Source organism: Cervus canadensis, chromosome 6, assembly GCF_019320065.1.
Source record: "Cervus canadensis isolate Bull #8, Minnesota chromosome 6, ASM1932006v1, whole genome shotgun sequence".
Classification (NCBI taxonomy): domain Eukaryota; kingdom Metazoa; phylum Chordata; class Mammalia; order Artiodactyla; family Cervidae; genus Cervus; species Cervus canadensis.
In genome coordinates, this window is record NC_057391.1 from 39035643 (window position 1) to 39059086 (window position 23444).

At 37.2% G+C, this 23444-nt stretch overlaps 1 protein-coding gene and 1 pseudogene across 7 annotated transcripts in view; one reads left to right on the forward strand and one right to left on the reverse strand.

The window, feature by feature from the left end:
• TTBK2 (tau tubulin kinase 2) overlaps positions 1 to 23444 on the reverse strand; it is a 95706-nt gene that overhangs the window by 69203 nt on the left and 3059 nt on the right. For 4 of the 7 annotated variants that reach the window (XM_043471598.1, XM_043471597.1, XM_043471595.1 and 1 more), the window contains exons 2-3: positions 20894 to 21029; positions 11983 to 12130 (exon numbers count right to left, since the gene is read on the reverse strand). In XM_043471598.1, coding sequence (XP_043327533.1) covers positions 11983 to 12130; positions 20894 to 20962 — 217 coding nt within the window. In that variant the 5' untranslated portion in view covers positions 20963 to 21029. Of the gene's footprint in view, positions 1 to 4499; positions 4612 to 11982; positions 12131 to 20893; positions 21030 to 23444 lie in introns of those variants that run through there. The other 3 variants (XM_043471601.1, XM_043471600.1, XM_043471599.1) reach the window with 1 other exon arrangement.
• Positions 18525 to 18935, forward strand: LOC122443448 (annotated as a pseudogene).

The window sequence follows — 23444 nt, forward strand, 5'->3', positions numbered from 1 at the left end:
TCTTAATAACTTGGATAACCATGATGATGTGGTCACTCACGTGGAGTCAGACATCCTGGAGTGTGAAGTCAAGTGGGCCTTAGGAAGCATTATTACAAACAAAGCTAGTGGAGGTGATAGAATTCCAGCTGAGCTATTTCAAATCTTAAAAGATGTGATGCTGTTAAAGTGCTCCACTCAATACGTCAGCAAATTTGAAAAACTCAACAGTGGCCATAGGATGGGAAATGGTCAGTTTTCATTCCAACCCCAAAGAAAGGTAGTGGCAAAGAATGTTCAAATTACTGGATCACTGCACTCATTTCTCATGCTAGTAAAAGATTATGCTTAAAATTCTTCAAGTTAGGCTTCAAAAGTATGTGAACCGAGAACTTTCAGATGTACAAGCTGGGTTTAGAAAAGGCAGAAGAACCAGAGATCAAATTGCCAACGATCTCTGGATCATAGAGAAGGGAAGGGAATTCCAGAAAAACACCTACTTCATTGACTACTTGAAAGCCTTTTCCTGTGTGGATCACAACTGTGGAAAATTCTTAAAAGGATGGGAATACCAGACCACCATACCTGTCTCCTGAGAAAGCTGTATGCAGATCAAGAAGCAACAGTTAGAATCGAACATGGAACAGACTGCTTCAAAACTGGAAAGGAGTGGGACAAAGCTGTATGTTGTCACCCTGCTTATTTAACTGATATGCAGAGCACATCATGCGAAATGCTGGGCTGGATGAAGCACAGCTGGATCCAAGACTGCTGGGAGAAATATCAACAACCTCAGTTATGCAGATGATATGCTAACCACAGAAAGTGAACAGGAATTAAAGAGCCTCTTGAGGGTGAAAGAGGACAGTGAAAAAGCTGGCTTAATACTCAACATTCAAAAAACTAAGATCATGGCATCCAGTCCCATCACTTAATGGCAAATAGATGGGGAAAAAGTGGAAGCAGAGACAGATTTCATTTTCTTGGGCTCCAAAATCCCTGCAGACAGTGACTGTAGCCAGGAAATTAAAAGACGCTTGCTCCTTGGAAGGAAAGTGTGAAAGTGAAAATCGCTCAGTTGTGTCTGTTTGCCATCCCATGGAGTGGTCCATGGAATTCTCTAGGCCGGAATACTGGAGTGGGTAGCCTTTCCCTTCTCCAGGGGATCTTCCCAACCCAGGGATTGAACCCAGGTCTCCTGCACTGCAAGTGGATTCTTTACCAGTTGAGCTACAGGGAAGCCCAAGAATACTGGAGTGGGTAGCTTATCACTTCTCCAGTGGATATTCCCGACCCAGGAACTGAACCAGGGTCTCCTGCATTGCAGGCGGATTCTTTATCAACTGAGCTATCAGCAAAAGACACTTGCTCCTTGGAAGGAAAGCTATGACAAACCTTGACAACATATTAAAAAGCAGAGACATCACTTTGCCTAAGGTCTATGTAGTCAAAGCTATGGTTTTTCCAGTAGTCATGTATGGATGTGAGAGTTGGACCATAAAGAAGCCTGAGCATCGAAGACTTCATGCTTTTGAACTGTGGTCCTGGAGAAGATCTTAAGAGTTCCTTAGATAGCAAGGAGATCAAACCAGTTAATCCCAAAGGAAATCAACTCTGAACATTCATTGGAAGGACTGATGCTGAAGCTCCAATACTTTGGTCACCTCATGAGAAGAGCCCACTCATTGGAAAAGATCCTGATGCTGGGAAAGTCTGAAGGCAAAAAGAGAAAAGGACAGCAGAGAATGAGATGTTTAGATAGCATAACCAACTCAATGGACATGAGTTTGAGCAAACTCAGGGAGATAGTGAAGGACAGGGAAGCCTGGCATGCTGCAGTCCATGGGGTCGCAAAGAGTCAGACATGACTTTGCAACTGAAGAAAAACATAATGGCTAATGATTCTAAGCATCTTTTGCTGAGCTGATTTTCCACTCTATATCCTCTCCTAAAGATTTTTAATTGGATTCTTTTCTTATTGTTGAGTTTTTGGAGTTTAAATATTCTGATTTTAAGTCCTTTGCAGATATGTGATTTGCAAGTATTTTCTCCTGGTCTATAACCTGTCTTTTCATTCTGTTAATAGTGTCTTCACAAGCAAAATACTTTAATTTGATTCAGTCCAATTCATCAGCTTCTTCTTTTCAATCATGATTTGGTGTCATGTGAAAGAACTTCTTGCTTATAGCCAGTTCACAAAGATTTTCTGTGTTTGCTTCTAAAAACTGTATAGGTTTATATTTCACATTTGGATGTGTGGTACTTTTCAAGTTCATTTTTGTATAATGTGTGTAGTTTAGGTCAAGGTTCACTATTTTGGTATTTGGATGTCCCACTGTTCCAACACCATTTATCAAAAGTGCTACTCTTTTTCCACTTTGCAACTTTGTTAAAGTTATTGGCCATATTTCTATGAGTCTACTTCTGAAGTCTATTCTAGTTCGGTGATCTATATGCCTATTCCTTCACCACAGTCTTGACTGTGGTACCTTTGTACTAAGTTTTAAAATCGTGTAGCTTGATTTTTCCAACATTTTTCTTTTTAAAAATTGTTTTAGAAATTCTAGGTCCTTTGCCTTTCTATAAAAATTCTAAAATTGGTTTCTCTATCACGACAACCAGTGTTGCTAGGATTTATTGCTGTTGTTATTGCTTCAAATCTATAAAGCAACTTGAGGAAAATCGATGTCTTATATATAGTGAATTTTCCAATTCATGAATACATGTCTTTATTTAGGAAATTTAAAATTTCCTTTTAAAAAATAAATTAGGAGGGGACATATGTATACTTATAGCTGATTCATGTTTATGTTTGGCAGAGACCAACACAATACTATAAGGCAATTATCCTCAATTAAAAATAAATAAATTTTAAAAATAAATAAAAATTAAAGAAGTTTTAAAAATAAGGATTTTACATTTTCACCATAAAGCTCTCATACATATTTTGCTACATTGATACCTAAGTATTTCATTTTGTGAGAGCTACTATAAATGGATTTTTTAATATTCCATTTTCAATTATGTGTTGCTAGTACACAGAAATATGATTTTTTTGTGTGTGGGCTGACCTTGAACCACTTACTAAACTCATGTATTCCAGTTATTTTTTTCTGGATTCCTTGGGATTTTATAAACATATAGTCATGCTATCTGCATAAATAGAGACAGTTTTATTTCTTCCTTTCTAATCAGTATGCCATTATTTCTTAAAATATTTTTGCCACACCAGAACCATTATCTTCACATTCTGGGTCTCTGACAACACAAATGTTAGACTTTATGAGAGTTTCAAGATTTCCGAGGCACTTATTTATATTTTTCTCTGTTCTTCAAATTGGATCACTTCTATTTATTTAACTTCACTGACTTACTATGTCATGTCCTCTCTGCTATCAAGCCCGTTCAGTGAGCTTTTCATTTCCATTATTGTATTTCTCAGTTCTAAAATCTCCATTTAGTTCTTCTTTACATCTTCTATTTCTTTGCTGAGACTTTCTATCTTCCCACTCATTCCTGGAATATGGTCATAATATCTGATTTTAAGTCTTTTTGAGATAATTTTAACATCTGTGATCCTGGCACTGGTATCTCTTTTTTGCCTTTTCCCAAGTGAGTGCAGATTTCACAGGTTCTTTTTAAGCTGAGTAATCCAAGATTGTATTCTGGACATTTTGAATATTATCTTATGAGAATCTGGCTCCTATTTAAGTCCCACCAAGAGTGCTGGTGTTTTTATTTTAGCCAGTAATTGACCCAGTCGGGGTCACACTTCAAGTTCTGACCATCCTTCTGTAGCCTGCATTTCCAATTTCAGTTTAGTGTGCAAAGCCTTTGAAGTCATACTGAATGTGTTCCATAACTGTCCCACGCAGTGTCCAGTTTGGGTCTTGGGGGTGGTCTATCCCATAATTTGGTCCTCAATGTGCCGTTCAGGATCATACACAAGCACGCACAGCTTGGAAGTCAGCTCAGGAGTCTGTGAGCAATTTTAAGTGGTCACTTTCCCAAGCTTCTCATTCACCTGCAATCCTCTGGATTCCTGGGGCTTCCCTTTTTCAGCCTTCCTGCAGAAAGCTGGGGCTTCATTAGCCCCATTCTTCCATATACTTCCCATAACCATGCCCACATCAGGGCCAAGCAACAGAAGAGCAGAGGGAAACGAAAAGCAATGGGACTTGCCCCACTCTCTTGAGACAACAGCTCCTCCAATCTGAGAGGAAGGTTCCTATCCTTTTGAGATTCAGGCTCCTGCCTGCCCCACTGATGCCACTGCCCAGGATTGCTTGAGGCCTGGGCTGCAAGAGAATGAAGAAAGAGGGGGAAAAAAAGAAAAAAGAGAAGGATGTGGGGTTGCCACATTCTGAGTATTAGAAGACCTCTTTCCTCTTCCTTGGGTCAGAACTAATGGGATTCTCCTGGTGCTCTTTCTGTCCATGTTAATAATGCTCACGTCCAAGTTTCAGGATACATTAAGTTCAGTCTGGGGCATACTGGAAGAAAAAAAATGGTAAACTCACCGACGGTTCAGTAGTACTTTGAATTCTGGTCTTCTTCCCCAATCTGCCTCCTACTATTTATTTTTCAGAGTCCTCAAATAGCCACTCCAAGCATTCTGTCCAGGTCTTACAGCTGCATTCAGTGGGAAAGACAGGGTGAAGTGTGCTTACTCCATCTTATCTGGAACCAGAACCTGGACTACTGCTTCTCATAACAAACTTTGTAGAACTGATTGACTCAACTACTTGTTAAATTTGATCATAAGAAATTAAAATTTAAAAATAAATAAATCCTGTAATAATCTTTCCCTGAGGAAAAGGGAACAAGCAACTTAACAGGATCACATTATTTTAAGCATATATACTTTTGGTTATTCAATTATTAGGAAAAAAGTGAAGTTCTTAATTATACTTTGCTTTACTTCTCTAAATCTTATTTTACCTGTGGATATTTGTGAATACTAGGACTGTTATAAAATTTTTAAAAGAAGGAAAAAAAAGAGATTTATTGAAAGTATGACTCAGAGGAAGCTATAAAGTGTTAAAGAAATTGAAAAATAGTTCAGGATGACCAACACTAAGTGTAAGCCCAACAGTTTCAAGAAAACAGTATAGAAAAGCAGGCAGATATCAATTCAAGGTGTGTATGCCATGTTAATTTAAAGTGTGTATAAAGAAAGTAAAGGAAGGCCCTGAAGTGTTTTAGCAATGGCCAGGAAGTGACATGATTTTCTTGAAGGATTACTCCTCTGCAGAACATAAAAGTGCACAGAAAATGAATCTTATTGTCTGACTCTAAGGGGGTCTCATCAAGTTGAACAGTATATACAGTATGATTCCACATGTGGTTGGGGGTTATGGGTAGGGAGGGAGATTTTATATACACACATGCACTTACAGACATGCACACACACATACAATGTTATGATACACATCATATATGATCAAATGATTATAAATCATATATATCCATAAATTATATGATTATAGTAATTTAATCTTATTATGATTCTATATAATATATATGTATATATTCATGTACATAGACAAATGGATAGATTAAATATATGCATTGAATGTTTCTAGAAAAAACACAAGAAACCTGTAACAGTGGTTAGAGGGAAGAATGAAAGGGCTAAGGGAAAAAAACTTTTACTTTTTACAGTATTCTTCTGTTTGATTTTAAATTCTTTTACCATGAACACTTACACGCTTAAAAAGGGTTGTAAAAAAAAAAAAGGAAGGAGAACATATGCAGAAGTTAAATATGATATAGATATAAGACATTAAAATAAGATATGTATGAGCCTAGCATTCAGTAGCACTGTTCCTAGCATACAGTAAGCACTCAAACACAGTTACAGATCTTCCTACAAATAAGATGTTACTAATCATTTATAAAGAAGGGTCACAACACAAAACAGCTGATTTTAATTATACTGCACAAATTAACCAGGTATTTTCAAGCATTCAGAAATTTGAGAAAAGATGAAGAGTAAGAATGGATTTTAAAGATACTTATTATTATCATTTAATTATACTTTTGCTACAAAAGAAATGTTTGCTTATTTTTCTCAATTTCTTAAGCACTGAAGAGTATAAAGGGAAAAGAGTCTCTCCTTTCCTAGTCCCTCTAATTCCAATACACAAACACAGCCATTCCCAATGGCTCAGTGGCTTCTTGAGTTCTATACAACTGCAGACTTTCTTTGTGCATATAAAGCACATATAAATATGTATGTCTCTATATATGATATTCTCTTTCAAGGAGATTAATCTCTGCTCCTTTAAATAATCTAGACCTACTCTATTTCTTAAATGTCATTTTTCTAAACCCAAATAGAGTAATGAATAAACAAATCTTTAAACTGCCAGATGATGCTAAATCTTCCAATATACTTAAATTGGGATATACTTAAATGGACAGGTTGAACAGTTGAAGTTCTCAATGATCTCCTATCATCCCTTGATAGAAAAGATAAACCTTAACTAGGGCAAACAAAAGTTACTTTAAGGGAAAAAAATGCACTAGGTAAAATGAACAAAATGGCAGATGATAGGTTTTTAAAAGATTAAAAGATGTAATGAGGTGTAAGGTGTTATCCCTAATCTTTAGGTCCCAAAGTCTGACTAATATGCTCTCTCAAAAAATAAGTTATTTGAGATCTTCTAACATACCCATATCTGATAGAACAAAAACTCAGTGAGGGCAAGCAAATTTGAAATAACTTTCACAGACATTCTATACTGAACAGACCAGGGGGTCTAATCCAGAAATCACATATTTCTTATATTCTTATGACTGGGGGAACAAAGAAGTCACATTTTACAGCAGCAGATAGAACTTCAAGCAGGGAAGGCAGAAGAGGTAGAACTGATCTTCTGTAGTAGTAACATTTCATCTGAACTTTCAGCTTGTGCTCTGCAGTCTCCAAAGCAAAAATAAAATCCAGGACCAATATTCCAGGGTTTCCAAAAAAGTTCCCGTAATTCAAAACAAAAACTACAATCTCTTTATGGGCTGTAAGGAAAAACAATTTTTCCCTGCATTTATATGAGGCAAGAAAAATTCCTAATTCAACTAAGAATAAAAAAATTACTTGGTTGTAACAGTGGTATTTACTCTATTTGATATCAATAGGATCTTCACTTGCTTTTAGAGGATCTAGAGAAGAAAAATATTTAAAGAAGCTTTAAATTAATTACTTTCTCATCCAAGGTAATATATAAAGAGAAAAACCTCAGTTTTACTTAATTTAATGCTTTGAAAAGGCACAAGAGATAAGATGATATTGATCATTTACAGCATGAAGAGCTAGAACGGGATAGAAAGGCTGGGCAATTTTCTAGTTTTAAGTTCAACAAACCTCATTAGATTGAACACATCATGGAGGTAAGATACATAAGGATTAGTGGTGTGTGTGTGCGTGTGTGTATGTGTGTACAGAAGGAGATGGAAGTACAACAAACTTCATTAGATTGAACACATCATGGAGGGAAGACACAAGGATTAGTGGTGGGGGTGTGTGTGTACAGAAGGAAATGGCAACCCACTCTAATATTCTTGCCTGGGAAATTCCATGGATAAAGAAGCCTGGCAGGCTACAGTTCATGGGGTCACAAGAGTCAGAGACGAGTTAGAACTAAACCACCACTTGTTTCAACTGGAAGCAAGTAAACAAAATATAAACTTCTCAAGATCCTAGGAAGACTTCCTTTGGTGAAAAGATCTGAGGATAAATTTTAGTCATTTTATAATATTCTGAATTTCCACATCACACCACCTATATGCAAAGATTTTAAAAAAACCAAAACTTCAAAACCAAATACAAACCTTTTTCTGGAAGATCCAAGTGACTATCTCTTGTAACAATGAAGAACTAAACATCTATATAACATGGTTTTGTGAATCTAAACCTTAGTCACCCAAAGATGACTTTACCAACTAGTATTTATAACACTCTGTAACAAATTATTCCAGAATCTTAATAATTCTTTTTCTTACCAAAAAAATAATTTATTAAAATGATAACCAGAAATAGAAGAGTTAATGTTATCCTATTCTCCCACAACTCCATTTACAAATGTACAGTATCACAAAATACAAAGCCACTTTCTACTATCACTTTGCTACTAAGCATAGTATGTCAAGTTTAAATGTACAAAATACATTTTGCCTAAAATAAATGATGTAAACAAATTGAAAAGTGCATATAAGAATAAACTAGGTAATATTGAGTAATATTAAAACCTATTGAAAGAAGTGTGTTGGTCCAATATCAATTGGTGTCTTACTCCCCACATCATGATCTCAGTTTTCTCCCAATATAAAGGTTTATTGGAGAAAAAGGGGTCCTGATTCCAACTCTGGTGCAGGGAAAGAAAGTTCAAGGAAAGCCTGGAACATGTACTGTGCCAGTAAGCTAGTGATATAAAAGAACACTAAAGTTACATCAGGAGGACAAGCAGACAATTTAAAAGGGCTTCCACCAGCCAAAAGAAATGGAAATTTTAGCAAAAAAAGAATAACTGCAATGGATTGAAAGAAAACATATAAAAATCCATGATCTCATAGTGATACTCAAAACAGAAAAACAGCTCACTATTCACATAAGGGCACAACTTGTTATTTTGAAAATTGGCAAATAAACAGGAAAAAAAAATCAGGTCTTTATCCAGCCCTTCTTGTAGTAACTATCATTTCAGGAGAAACAAATGGCTGATGAAATAAAATTCTACTCTGTAGAATAATTCCAATTCAGAAATTTGGAAGGAATAAAAGAATCAGAAATATTTTATAACCCCATGGAAACAGTGGATGAAGACAATGTACTCCATCAGCAACAATAACTGCACGGATCTCATTGAGCCACTAGGTCTAACTACAAGTTCACAGGAAATGTGGAGGATAGAGGAACATGTTAAACAATACTGCAAGGAAGCAATCAGCCAAATTCAGATGTGGACTGCTCTAGCAAACTAAGAACTTCATCTCTCAACAAATAAACAGCAACGCCAAAATTAAAAAAAAAAAAAAAAGAGGAGGGGGGAATACATGTATATTAAGAGATACTTAAGAGAGATGTCAACTAAATGCAAAGTGCTTACTGTGCACGTGAATCTTTATTTAAAAAACTCAATGTGAAAAGGGTATTTTTAAGACAATAGGAGAAGTTAAATACTGGCTGTTAGATTTTATATGGTATTGAGAAATAATTTTCTTAGGTGTTTAAGACTACAGTGTTTATGTCATTAATAAAGGAATTCCCTAATGTAAATTATGGACTTTAGTTAACAATAATGTATCAATACTGTTTCACCAACTGTAACAAATATACGACACTAATGCAAGATGTTAATACAGAGGAAACTGTAGATGGGGACTCCACTTCCTGCTCAGTTTTTCCTGTAAACCTGAACCAGTTCTAAAAAGGTAAAGTCTCCTAATTAAAAAAAAAAGAAAAACTGGAACATGGGCTTCCTCTCCAATCCATTCTTAAAACTGGTCACCTGCAGAGTTTCCACAGTGTTATTATTTCACTTTCACAATAATGTAGATTCTCCCAAATTTTCCTAATGTTTAACATAAACTACCTCTAATATATTCTCATATTCTTTTTTTTTTTTTTTTGGTAGGGAATAAGTGACTAAGACCTTCTTTGTTCCAATAAATATAAATTAATACACTCACAAAACCATTAATCATCAACAAAGTTCTTACAAAGCAATGTCTGGCAAATTTTTATTATTTCCAGCAAAATGCTAAGGCCTTCACGCTTTAGGGCCAATGAGAAAGGAATATGCTAGTAATGAGAATTATGCATGAGCTGAGGAATTGTGATGTACAGGAAAAGAAATTATGAGAATTTTGAAAAGGGGGACTCATTTATCAAAAGGAACAAAACTTAGGGTTCAGGATAAATTCATCATAAAGTATCATTTTATGTTAAAAAAATCCTATACAAGTTATCAAAAATTAAACAACAATTTTAAACCAACCAGCCCTATAAAGGGCTAACCTCTGGTTATATACCTTTTCCTTATACATATAGCCTTTTTATTGGGGTCACTGAATAAGAAAATCATTATGACAACAGACAGGCAGGAACAAGAAGTTTAGCTCCATTAAAAGGTTCTCAAAGGGTCTAGATTCCAAAGCACCTACAACAAAAAGAATTTATGAGGCTTTTGCCATACACTGACATGAATCAGCTTAAGTATCCAGAAGGCATGGTTAGAAAGTCAAGAAAAGAAAGTCAAGGGCTGCCCATTGAAATACAGACCAAAAGATAAAAAAACCTATTTATTTTGGAAAGTGAAAAGTTCTGAGGAACTAAAAGCAGGTAAGAAAAACATTTTAGGTAGTAGTGTGAAAGATGAAATAAGAAGGAGAGGAGAGACTCGGCGTCCAAGGATCCAACTCATCCATTAAAAGGTACTAAAGCTGTTCTTTAAGCTTTACCACATAGAATCCTGAGTCAACCATGGCCAAAATAGGCAGGAGAACTTGCTGAAAGGGCTATAAAGCTGTATCCTGCCTCATCTGGAAACATTTCCTTAGCACCAAGTAGGAGAAAGACAGGTGAAGCAGCACTGTCCAAGCCAAGCTGATATTAACATATCCTTTATGGACTTGGCTGAGAGTAAAACAGATCACTTGGGATCTGTGCAAGCCAGGAAGACAGAGCTCTAGCTGCACCTGTTTGTTCATATCACTGAGATGCAAACAGCTCAAAATAAACATGGAAGAACAGAAAAAGTGACGAAAAGAGAGCACCATCCTTTTCTCTATTCTTCCTTCTCTAATCATCTATTTTTTCAAGTAGTTACAATGGGTGCTGATCTATCCACTATCTTCCTGATTTCCCATGTTTTGGGAAAGCTAAGTTTGGCCTAAAAACAACTATTAAACAGATCTATAACTATATTAGCATCATACTCTTAAAAAATGAGTCAATTAGTAGAGAAACTTGGGACAATGAGAAAGCTTAAGGCAAAGGGCAGTGATTAAAACAATAGATGCTACCAGAATACATAATACACATTTCATTCACTTAACAGAAACTAATTTACGAAAATTCCAAACATCAGTGATTCACAAAGATAGCACATTCACCCTAGAGAATATACAGCTGTGAATCTGAGGGTCCTAAGCTACATAGCATTTTGTCCTTGCTATTTCTACCAACTAGTTATTTCTACCAATTATAGCAACTTCCTTTGCTCTGTTATGTTAATACTAAATTCCTTTAGACACTAATGAATGTCCCATAGCAATATCAACACTCTAGAGTTTAATAAGATCATTCAGTGTGCTAATCACACCTCTATTTAATTTTGATTCAGAAAAAATATTTAAATATCAGTAATATCAGATTATGTCATTAACTGAAAATACAAAGATGCATCAAACTGGCCGCATATTAAGGGTTTTACATCCCTAGAATGAAGTCAGAAAAAAAGTTACTTATCCTTGTAGTAAAATAATAGGGACTCAAGTAGTAACAAGGACCTCAAAAATGATGGCTAGGGCCAGAAAGGAGTTATTTGATGAAATTGAAACTAATGAAATCAACATGTAACAAATATTACTATTTTTTATCCACCCTTCAGTGTGATTTGAAGGCAGCTTTCTTGATGTGATTAAAGCATGTTTAACATCCAAAAACACAAAAAGAAACAACTCAGACGTGTTTATGTTTAATTATTTTTTAAAAAGGTAAATTTTACCATAACAGACATTATGTAAACACTTACTAATGCAGAATGTTTCAGGTAATTCACTCCTTCTTATCCTTACTCACCATGAAAAGAAATTCCCAAAGTCCAACTATTCTAAGCAATCAGTATTTCTACAATTACTAGCTAGCAATAAAATGTCCAAGAGAAAAATGTTCAGCATGATTACACTTAGTTGACACCAGAATATTCAACTGATAAAGAATGTAACTTGAAGTTCAAAGACAATAATAAATTGTTTGGTATATCATACAAAGCAGCTTACCTTGTAGTTTTTTCAATACAGCAACCTCCATTTTCAGAACTTGCTTTGGTTGTTGAGCTGATTCCACCTTCAGTGCAACATTTTCCCTGGTGAGCATGTCCAAGGCATCGTAAATTTCTCCAAAGCCCCCACCCCCAATCTTCCTCAACTGCATGGGAAATAAAATAAGAACACATACACACACACAATTAATAGAAGATTCTATTAGAAGTTGATTCATCTCTTATATTTACAAAATAACATATAATTGACTACCCCTATTTTATGCTAAAAGATCTCAATATTATTAACTGAGCATATGCCAAGAATGAATACTTAGAAATAATGTCAAAATTTTTTCCCACAGATTTGTCCACAAGTACTAAATTTATTTCAGCCACAAACAATTTTAAAATTAGGTGTACAGCCAGCATCAGAAACATCATGAAAGACACAGTATCTGAAGCTTCACTTCCCACATATAACTCTCAACCACCAGATCTGTTCTAATTCTAAGGCAATCATTTGAAGACGTTTTAAATCCCTAAAATCTTTTTTTACCAACTGAAATCTCCTCTGGAACCGGACTGAGATGTGTCTGTGGGGAGGCTGGAGGAGGGACAGGCCACCAGAGCCCAGTTCTCTCAGCACCACTTACCCTCCTCTCGGAGGCACTGAGTAGCTACACAGAACATGGCCCCGAAGGGAGGTCCTAGAAAATGGGCCAGCAGCTTGGGGTTAAGGGAACGAAGGACCCCAAGGCACCAAAGAAGTCATTTGGAGGTGGCCCCTCCAAAGCTCAAGCCTGCTAGCTGCCACACAGCTAAGAAATAAAAACCATCTAGGCAGAACTCTTTTTAAATTCCTAATCCACAAGACTGTGATCAAAATAAATGATTGTTTTAAGCCTCTAAATTTTGATGTAGCTTGTCATTGGGTTGGTCAAAAACATTTGGGTTCTTCCATAAGATGTAACAGAAAAATCCAAACGAATCTTTTGGTCAACTCAATGAATAACAGATAACCAAAACACCATCCTTAACAATGAGCCTGTAATTTTTTTTTTACTAAGAGGCCACTATGTCACTCAAATTTGGCAGACATGCTCCACATGTATATTGGCTCTCATTATCAGGACAGAGCAACTACGCCAGGCATAGCTGCATTTGTCACCTTTTGATATGTCTAATGGAGAACTGCCAACCTTTACCATAGCACTTAACACAAAGCTCTCAACAAAGCAACACACGTGCCTGACTTATATAAAGATTACCAACTGCTGGAATCTCCCTGCACCAGCCATGATGATGACAAAGTTCTTTCCTATGTTTACTCAAGCAAATTTTCAGTCTACTGCTTTGCCTAATAAGTAAAACACTGTACCATAAAAACAAAATTTTTATTTCTAAAAGAAGAATCTTTTTTTTGCAATCTGTTGACAGACTAAGGAAACAACTGAATAGCTTGGCTAAACTTGCCAGTGGAACAAAACCTTGGTTAACAAAAGACCAGGTAGCAATAAAACATATTTAAATATATCCAAAAGAAAAATAGCTTCTTTACTGGAAGAAAGAGAGCAGATTCTGAGTCCAGGGCAAGGAAGCCATCAAAAGACTATTAAGGATCCTGTTAAAAAGACTCAGGAGACAACATGAAGGAAATCCCTTTAGTCAAATGAGACAATATGAACATCAATAGCAATGATAACTACAACAGACTGAAACATGTGAAATATGCTTAAATCCATGAATTCTTAATTATAATTTTAAAAATCTCACTGGTCACTTTCAGAAGATGCTCAGTTCAGTTCCGTTCAGTCACTCAGTTGTGTCCGACTCTTGGCGACCCCATGGACTACAACACACCAGGCCTCCTTATCCATCACCAACTCCTACAGTTTACTCAAACTCGTGTCCATTGAGCCGGTGATGCCATCCAGCCATCTTATTCTCTGTTGTCCTCTTCTTCTCCCAACCTCAATCCTTCCCAGCATCAGGGTCTTTTCCAATGAGTCAGTTCTTCACACCAGATGGCCAAAGTATTGGAGTTTCAGCTTCAGCATCAGTCCTCCCAATGAATATTCAGGGCTGAGTTCCTTTAGGATGGACTGGTTGGACCTCCTTGCAGTCCAAGGGACTCTCAAGAGTCTTCTCCAACACCACATTTCAAAAGCATCAATTCTTCAGTGCTCAGCTTTCTTTATGGTCCAACGCTCACATCCATATGTGACTACTGGAAAAACCATACCTTTGACTAGATGGACCTTTGTCAGCAAAGTCATGACTCTGCTTCTTAATACATTATCTAGGTTTGCCATAGCTTTTCTTCCAAGGAGCAAGCGTCTTTTAATTTCATGGCAGCAGTCACCATCTGCAGTGATTTTGGAGCCCATGAAAATAAAGTCTTTCACTTTTTCCATTGTTTCCCCATCTATTTGCCATGAAGTGATGGGACCAGATGCCATGATCTTAGTTTTCTGAATGCTGAGTTTTAAGTCAACTCTCCTCTTTCACTTTCATCAAGAGGTTCTTTAGAACTTTCATTTTTCACTTTCATCAAGAGGTTCTTTGCTATCTGCCCTAAGGGTAGTGTCATCTGCTTATCAGAGGTTATTGATATTTCTCCCAGCAATCATAATTCCAGCTTGTGTTTCATCCAATCCAGCGTTTCTCATGATGTACTCTACATATAAGCTAAATAAGCAGGGTGACAATATACAGCCTTGACGTACCCCTTTCCCAATTTGGAACCAGTCTGTTGTTCCATGTCCAATTCTAATTGTTGCTTCTTGACCTGCATACAGATTTCTCAGGAGGCAGGTCAGGTGGTCTGGTATTTCCATCTCTTTCAGAATTTTCCACAGTTTGTTGTGATACATACAGTCAAAGGCTTTGGCAGTCAATAAAGCAGAAGTAGATTTTCTTCTGAAACTCTCTTTGTTTTTTTGATGGTCTGATGGATGTTGGCAATTTGATCTCTGGTTTCTCTGCCTTTTCTAAATTCAGCTTGAACATATGGAAGTTCACGGTTCACGTATTGCTGAAGCCTGGCTTGGAGAATTTTGAGCATTACTTTGCTAGCCTGTGAGATGAGTGCAATTGTGCAGTAGTTTGAGCATTCTTTGGCACTGCCTTTATTTAGGACTGGAATGAAAACTGACCTTTTCCAGTCCTGTGGCCACTGCTGAGTTTTCCAAATTTGCTGACATATTGAGTGCAGCACTTTCACAGCATCATCTTTTAGGATTTGAAATAGCTCAACTGGAATTCCGTTACCTCCACTAGCTTTGTAGTGATGCTTCCTAAGGCCCACTGAACTTCACATTCCAGGATGTCTGGCTCTAGGTGAGTGATCACACCATCGTGATTATCTGGGTCATGAAGATCTTTTCTGTACAGTTCTTCTGTGTATTCTTGCCACCTCTTCTTAATATCTTCTGCTTCTGTTAGGTCCATACCATTTCTGTCCTTTATTGTGCCCATCTTTGCACCAAGTATTCCCTTGGTATCTAGGATTTTCTTGAAGAGATCTGTAGTCTTTCCCATTCTATTGTTTCCCTCTATTTCTTTGCATTGATCCCTGAGAAAGGCTTTCTTATGTCTCCTTGCTATTCTTTGGAACTCCGCATTCAAATGGGTGTATCTTTCCTTTTCTCCCATGCCTTTTTCTTCTCTTCTTTTCATAGCTGTTTGCAAGGCCTCCTCAGACAACCATTTTGCCTTTTTGCATTTCTTTTCCTTGGGGATGGTCTTGATCAGTATCTCCTGTACAATGTCACCAACCTCTATCCATAGTTCTTCAGGCACTCTGTCTATCAGATCTAATCCCTTGAATCTACTTGTCCCTTCAAATGTAAGGGATTTGATTTAGGTCATACCTGAATGGTTTAGCGGTTTTCCTTATTTTCTTCAATTTAAGTCTGAATTTGGCAATAAGGAGTTCATGATCTGAGCCACAGTTAGCTACCAGTCTTGGTTTTGCTGACTGTATAAAGAGAGCTTCTCCATCTTTGGCTGCAAAAAAATATAATCAATCTGATTTCGGTTTTGACCATCTCGTGATGTCCATGTGTAGAGTCTTCTCTTGTGTTGTTGGAAGAGGGTGACTGCTATGACCAGTATGTTCTCTTGGCAAAACTCTATTAGCCTTTGCCCTGCTTCATTCTGTACTCCAAGGTCAAACTTGCCCGTTACTTCAGGTATTTCTCGACTTTCTACTTTTGCATCCCAGTCCCCTATAATGAAAAGGACATCTTTTTTGGGTGTTAGTTCTAGAAGGTCTTGTAGGTCTTCATAGAACTGTTTTCAACTTCAGCTTCTTCAGCATTATTGGTCAGGGCATAGACTTGGATTACTGTGATACTGAATGGTTATCCTTGGAAATGAACAGTGATCATTCTGTCGTTTTTGAGATTGCATCCAAAAGATTGGACTCTTTTGCTAACTATGATGGCTACTCCATTTCTTCTAAGGGATTCTTGCCAACGGTAGTAGATATAACGGTCAGCTGAGTTAAATTCACCCATTCCAGTCCATTTTAGTTCACTGACTCCTAAAATGTCAATGTTCACTCTTGCCATCTCCTGTTTGACCACTTCCAATTTGCCTTGATTCATGGACCTAACATTCCAGGTTCCTATGCAATATTGCTCTTTACAGCATCAGACTTTACTTCCATCACCAGTCACAACCACAACTGAGTGTTGTTTTTGCTTTGGTTCCGTCTCTTCATTCTTTCTGGAGTTATTTCTCCACTGATCTCCAGTAGCGTATTGGGCACCTACTGACCTGGGGAGTTCATCTTTCAGTGTCTTATCTTTTTGCCTTTTCATGCTTTTTTGGGGTTCTCAAGGCAAGAATACTGAAGTGGTTTGCCATTCCCTTCTCCAGTGGACCATGTTTTGTCAGAACTCTCCACCATGACCCGTCCATCTTGGGTGGCCCTACATGGCATGGCTCATAGTTTCACTGCATTAGACAAGGCTGTGGTCCATGTGATCAGATTGGTTAGTTTTCTGTGATTGTGGTTATCAGTCTGTCTGCCCTCTGATGGAGGATAAGAGGCTTATGGAAGCTTCCTGATGGGAGAAACTGGGTCTTGTTCTGATGGGCGGGGCCATGCTCAGTTTTCAATTTTCTGTTGAAGGGTGGGGCTGTGTCCCCTCCCTGTTATTTGACCTGAGGCCAAACTATGGTGGAGGTAATGAAAAAGGTCCCATGCAAGCACTGCTACACTCAGTGCCCCCAACCCTGCAGCAGGCCACTGCCAACCCACACCTCCGCCAGAGACTCCTAGACACTCACAGGCAAGTCTGGGTTAGTCTCTTGTGGGGTCACTGCTCCTTTCTCCTGGGTCCTTGTGCGCACATTGTTCTGTTTGTGCCCTCGCAGAGTTTGTTTCCCCAGTCCTGTGTAAATATTGGTGGCTCTATGGTGGGTCAATGGCGATCTCCTCCAAGAGGGCTTATGTCATACCCAGGTCTACTGCACCCAGAGCCTCTGCCCCTGCAGCAGTCCACTGCTGACCTGTACCTCCTCAGGAGACACCCAAACACAGTTCTGCCTCAGTCTCTGCGGGGTCTCTGGGTCCTAGTGTGCACAAGGTATGTTTGAGCCCTCCAAGCATCTCTGGAGGGTATGGGGTTTGATTCTGATTAGCATCAGAAGATGCTAGGGAACCAATTTATTATTTTGAAAACTGGTAAATTAAGAAAAGAATCAAGCATTTATCCTGTATTCCTAGTCAAACTGTATCTCAGGATAATCAAATAGTTAACAATGCAAAATTTCTCTTCATAGATGTACTTCAACTAATAAATGAAGGAATGATAGATCACCAATCTGCCATCCCTTTGAATTAACAGACCTAGACAATGATGATCAATAGTGCTAACAAAATGATGGGCAATAAGACATTATGTGCCTCCCATCCAAAGTTAACAGTATGCTTTATGGGTAAAAAAAAAAAAAAAGCCCCTACCTCAATAAACAAACCTGAAGTCAGATCTAATCATGCCTCTCTACATAAGCAACAGTTTACATAAAATACACCAGACAGAGAATCATGTTAACACCATGCAGAAACAATAGAAAAACTATGTTTCAAACTATGGAAAATTCTATAAATAACCTAGTTTCTTCAAAAAATAAACTGCAAGAAAAAAAGAAAGATGAAAAGGAACTTAGAAATTAAAGGAAACTTAAGTGATGGCAACCAACTGAAACATCCAGACTTCACTTGGATTTGATTCAACTGTTAAAAAAACTTTACAAAACAATTAGGAAAATGTGAAAGTTGGAAGGATATCTAATGATATTAATGACATTGTTTTACTGAATGTGATATTATGATTAAATTTTCAAAAGAAGTATATCTTTTAGAGATTATATACTGATGTGCATAGAGAAAAGTAAGGTAAAAGATGTGCTTCAAAATATTTGGGGAGAGATCTGTTTTTAAAGTTTAAAAACAACTGGGAAGTGAGATCACGCTTCCCGGGGTGAAAGGTTAGCACAAGTGCCCTTTCTTGCTTTCTGCTGTAGTCCCGAGTGGTAGCTGCCTAAATGGGCAAGTTCATGAAACCCAGGAAGGTGGTGCTGGTCCTGGCCTGTCGCTACTCTGGACGCAAAGCGGTCGTCGTGATGAATATTGATGACGGTACCTCAGACTGACCCTACAGCCATGTTCTGGTGGCTGGAATTGATCGCTATCCCTGCAGAGTGACAGCTTCCATGGGCAAGAAGAAAATCACCAGGAGGTCAAAGATCAAGTCTTTTGTGAAAGTTATATAATTATAATCACCTCATGCCTACAAGGTACTCTGCGAATATGCCCTTGGACAAAACTGTTGTGAACAAGGATGTCTTCGGAGATCCGCTCTCAAACACAGGGCCCCATGAGAGGCAAAGGTCAAGTTTGAGGAGAGATACAACACTGGCAAGAACAAATGGTTCTTACAGAAGCTGCGGTTTTAGGTCTGTCCCAGTCATTAAAAATATTAAAAAAAAAAAAAACAAAAACTGGACTCTATGATGATCTTTTACTTTTATCTAGTTTGTTTCACTTTTTCTATTTCATATTCAGTGCTCCCATTTCATTTGGTATATTTTCCCATTTCCCCATCTCTGTTTTTTTTTATGTTCTTTCTCAAGCAAAGTATAGTAGAAAAGCTTTTGTATACACATATGTATCTATATAGAGTATGTATAATACACATATTTTAGAAGACTTATGAATTTTTGCCTAGCTAAAAAATTCATGATATTTTTATTCCACTTGTCTGACTCAGTATGATAGAATGCTAGATTTCTAATTTATATTCACTCAAAATTTTGATATAGTTCCATATATTTTGGCATCTAGTATTACTGCTAGACCCAGGTTCGATCCCTGTGTCAGGAAGATCCCCTGGAGAAGGAAATGGCAACCCACTCCAGTACTCTTGCCTGGAAAATCCCAAGTACAGAGGAGTGTGGAAGGCTACAGTCCATGGGGTCGCAAAGAGTCGGACACGACTGAGCGACTTCACTTTCACTTTTCTATTACTGCTAGAAGTATAGAAAGTTTATTATCTTAGTGATTTAAAAAAATGTGAATGAGGCTTGAAACTTCTAATCTAATTCTGAGAATATTAAGAAATATTATGCTGTCAAGGAAAAAAAACCCAGAAGTTAACAAGTGATACAGTATTATTAACCAAAGTACAGATTTTGTTCAAATCTTCACAAAATTTTATGCTAGTGTCCATTATTTGTTTTCATACCTTATTTAAGACTCCACATTATATTTAAATGCATTTAGCAGCTTCAGTTGCATGCAACAGATTCTGGTAAATTGTTTTTTCATTTTTATTCTATTACAAATATTTTCTAATTTTCCATGTTACAGGTTCTTAGATATATCCCTCATTTAAAAGTGGATATTTAATTTCCAAATACATGGGATTTTTAAAAGTATCTCTGATATTAATTTCTCATTTAAATGCTTTCTTCTCTGCAATCACCTTCTATGTTTTTCAGTCTTCTAACTTTATTTTCAAATATCTTTTGATAGTTATCGCTAACCTAAGTCCACAGAAATAAGAGAACAGATTCTGTATGATTTCTGTACCTTTAAGACCATGAAATTTCTGCACCTGATCTTAAGTCTCTAGCTATGTTCCAGTGTCTCCTAGTTTATAGTCAATGGGAACTTCAACAGAATTTGTATCCTACTGTTGTGTGAAAACTGTATAAATAATTAATTGCATCAAACTGGTTTATAGTGCTTTTAAGGTATACTATATTCTACTTCTCTGTACAGTCATCCTATTAATTTCTGAGAGTTTCATATTAAAACTCCAATTAAAAATCTTAATTTATCTACTTAAAACAAATGACTGTAATATATACTGGAACTATATGTAACTTTGTCCTGTATTTTCCAAGTCTCCTATAAATGTGTTGTCATATTTTCATAATTTAAAAAATAAGAAAGAATAATTTTAAAATATTTAGTAGAGAGGTTAAAAGAGATGAAACAAGACTGACTATCAATCTATAACTGTTTAAGCTGGGCATGGGTACCTGGAAGTTCTTTATAACAGTCATGCTATTTTAACATATACTTACAATTTTCCTTAATAAAATGTTAAAAAATAAAAAGGGCAGTTCATTACATTGTATTTTTTTCAATTGTTCTTTCCCTAAGTAAGTATACTTTTATTTACCTTACTCAATAGTAGCTATTAGAGCTTAGGAAAATTTACTACTGTAAGGAGCAAGAACAAGAATTAGGGTATAAACAGAACCTAATTATAGGAAAAGAAACAAAAGTAACTGCTTTAGGCATATAAGCAACATATGTATTATTTCCTAATGAAATGTTTTATCAAGATACCAAAACCTCTTCCTTTCCCCTACCCCGCCCCTCTCTCTTCCTTATGTATACTTACTACTTTCCATCTTTCTTTGACCAGGATTCCAACACTGAGGATATCCGGCTGCTCTCCTCCTCCACTCATTGCAATTCACTGATGTGGTAGAATGGCTACACAGGCATCCGGCTCCCAAGGGTGGTTTCCATTTAACCTGAAACAAAAGAAACAGGAGCAGCATATCAGGCCTAACTAATTAACACAAACATTTCAGCACCCAGAAGTACTACTAATCCTATACATTAATTAGGTTGCTTGGCTGGAAAGGGGGAAAATCCCAAATCTCAGTTCTAAAATCTGTTTAATGCATATAAAAAAGTACTTACCTTTCCATTACAGAGCCCAGTGAAATAACCAAACATTAAAGAGGCATTATATTAAAAGTAAAGTCTCTCAGTCGTGTCTGACTCTCTGTTGGTACAAAAGTAATTCTAGTTTCAGACCATGAATTCTAAATCATTGTATCTAGGCTCAAACACATTTTTCTTAATCAAAATAGGAACCATTACAATCAACACATTTTTGTCAATTAAGAAATAAGTTGGTTTATTCCTGTAGTGTAAAAATCTGTGCTTCAGGATTTGACAAACTCTTAAAAAGCATTTTCTGCCTCTTGCTGGCTGTGGAAGCATTTTCCTGCAAAAAGTTGTCGAGAAATTTGAAGAAGTTAAAGTCAGTAGCCACTGGCAAGAGGTCAGGTGAAGATGGCGGATGAGGCAAACCTCCGTAGCCCAATTTGTTCAACTTTTGAAGCGCTGATTGTGCAACGCACAGTCAGGAATCGTCGTGGAGAAGAACTGGGCCCATTCTGTTGACCAATACTGGCTGTAGGTGTTACAGTTTTTGGTGCATCTCATCAGTGTGTTGAACATACTTCTCAGATGTAATGGTTTCTCTGGAATTCAGAAAGCTGTAGTGGATTAGAAACGGGCAGCAGACACCACACAACGACCATGACCTTTTTTGGTGCGAGTTTGGCTTTGGGAAGTGCTTTGGAACTTCTTGGACCAACCACCAAGCTGGTCATCCCTGGCTGTAGTATAAACTCCACTATTCATCACATACCACAATCCAATTGAAAAATAGTTCATTGTTGTTGCATAGAATAAAAGAACATGGACACTGCAAAACGACAATTTTTTTGATTTGCAGTCAGCTCATGAACAATGACTGAACAACGTGAGACACCCACTCACTGAGCTTTTTCACCATTCCAATTTGCTTCAAATGCCAAATGACCATAGAATGGTCAATGTGGAGTTCTTCGGAAACTTCTTGCATAATTTTAAGAGGATTGTTTCTGATGATGGCTCTCAATTTATTGGTGTCAACTTCTGACAGACAGCCACTAAGCTCCTCATCTTCAAGGCTCTCGTCTCCTTTGCAAAATTTCTTGAATCACCACTGTACATTCATTAGCAGCTGCTGGGTCAAATGCGTTGCTGATGTTGTGAGCTGTCTATGCTGCTCTATGACTCATTTTGAACACAAATTAAAAAAGGCTTAAATTCACATTTTGTCTAACATCATTTCTATAGTCTAAAATAAATATAAACACCAAATAACAAATCATTTAAGTCTCTTAAATTGAAGAAAGTGGGGAAAACCACTAAACCATTCAGGTATGACCTAAATCAAATCCTTTATGATTATACAGTGGAAGTGAGAAATAGATTTAAGGAACTAGATCTGATAGACAGAATGCCTGACGAACTATGGACAGAAGTTTGTGACACTGTACATGAGACAGGGATCAAGATCATCCCCAGGAAAAAGAAATGCAAAAAAGCAAAATGGCTGTCTCAGGAGGTCTTACAAATAGCTGTGAAAAGAAGAGAAGCGAAAAGCAAAGGAGAAAAGGAAAGATATACCCATTTGAATGCAGAGTTCCAAAGAACAGCAAGGAGACATAAGAAAGCCTTTCTCAGGGATCAATGCAAAGAAATAGAGGAAAACAACAGAATGGGAAGGACTACAGATCTCTTCAAGAAAATCAGAGATACCAAGGGAACATTTCATGCAAAGATGGGTTCAATAAAGGACAGAAATGGTATGGACCTCACAGAAGCAGAAGATATTAAGAAGAGGTGGCAAGAATACACAGAAGAACTATACAAAAAAGATCTTCACGACCCAGATAATCATGATGGTGTGATCACTCACCTAGAGCCAGACATCCTGGAATGTGAAGTTCAGTGGGCCTTAGGAAGCATCACTACAAAGCTAGTGGAGGTAACGGAATTCCAGTTGAGCTATTTCAAATCCTAAAAGATGATGCTGTGAAAGTGCTGCACTCAATATGTCAGCAAATTTGGAAAACTCAGCAGTGGCCACAGGACTGGAAAAGGTCAGTTTTCATTCCAGTCCCAAAGAAAGGAAATGCCAAAGAATGCTCAAACTACCGCACAATTGCACTCATCTCACAGGCTAGCAAAGTAATGCTCAAAATTCTCCAAGCCAGGCTTCAGCAATACGTGAACCGTGAACTTCCATATGTTCAAGCTGGTTTTAGAAAAGGAAGAGGAGCCAGAGATCAAATTGCCAACATCCGCTGGATCATCGAAAAAGC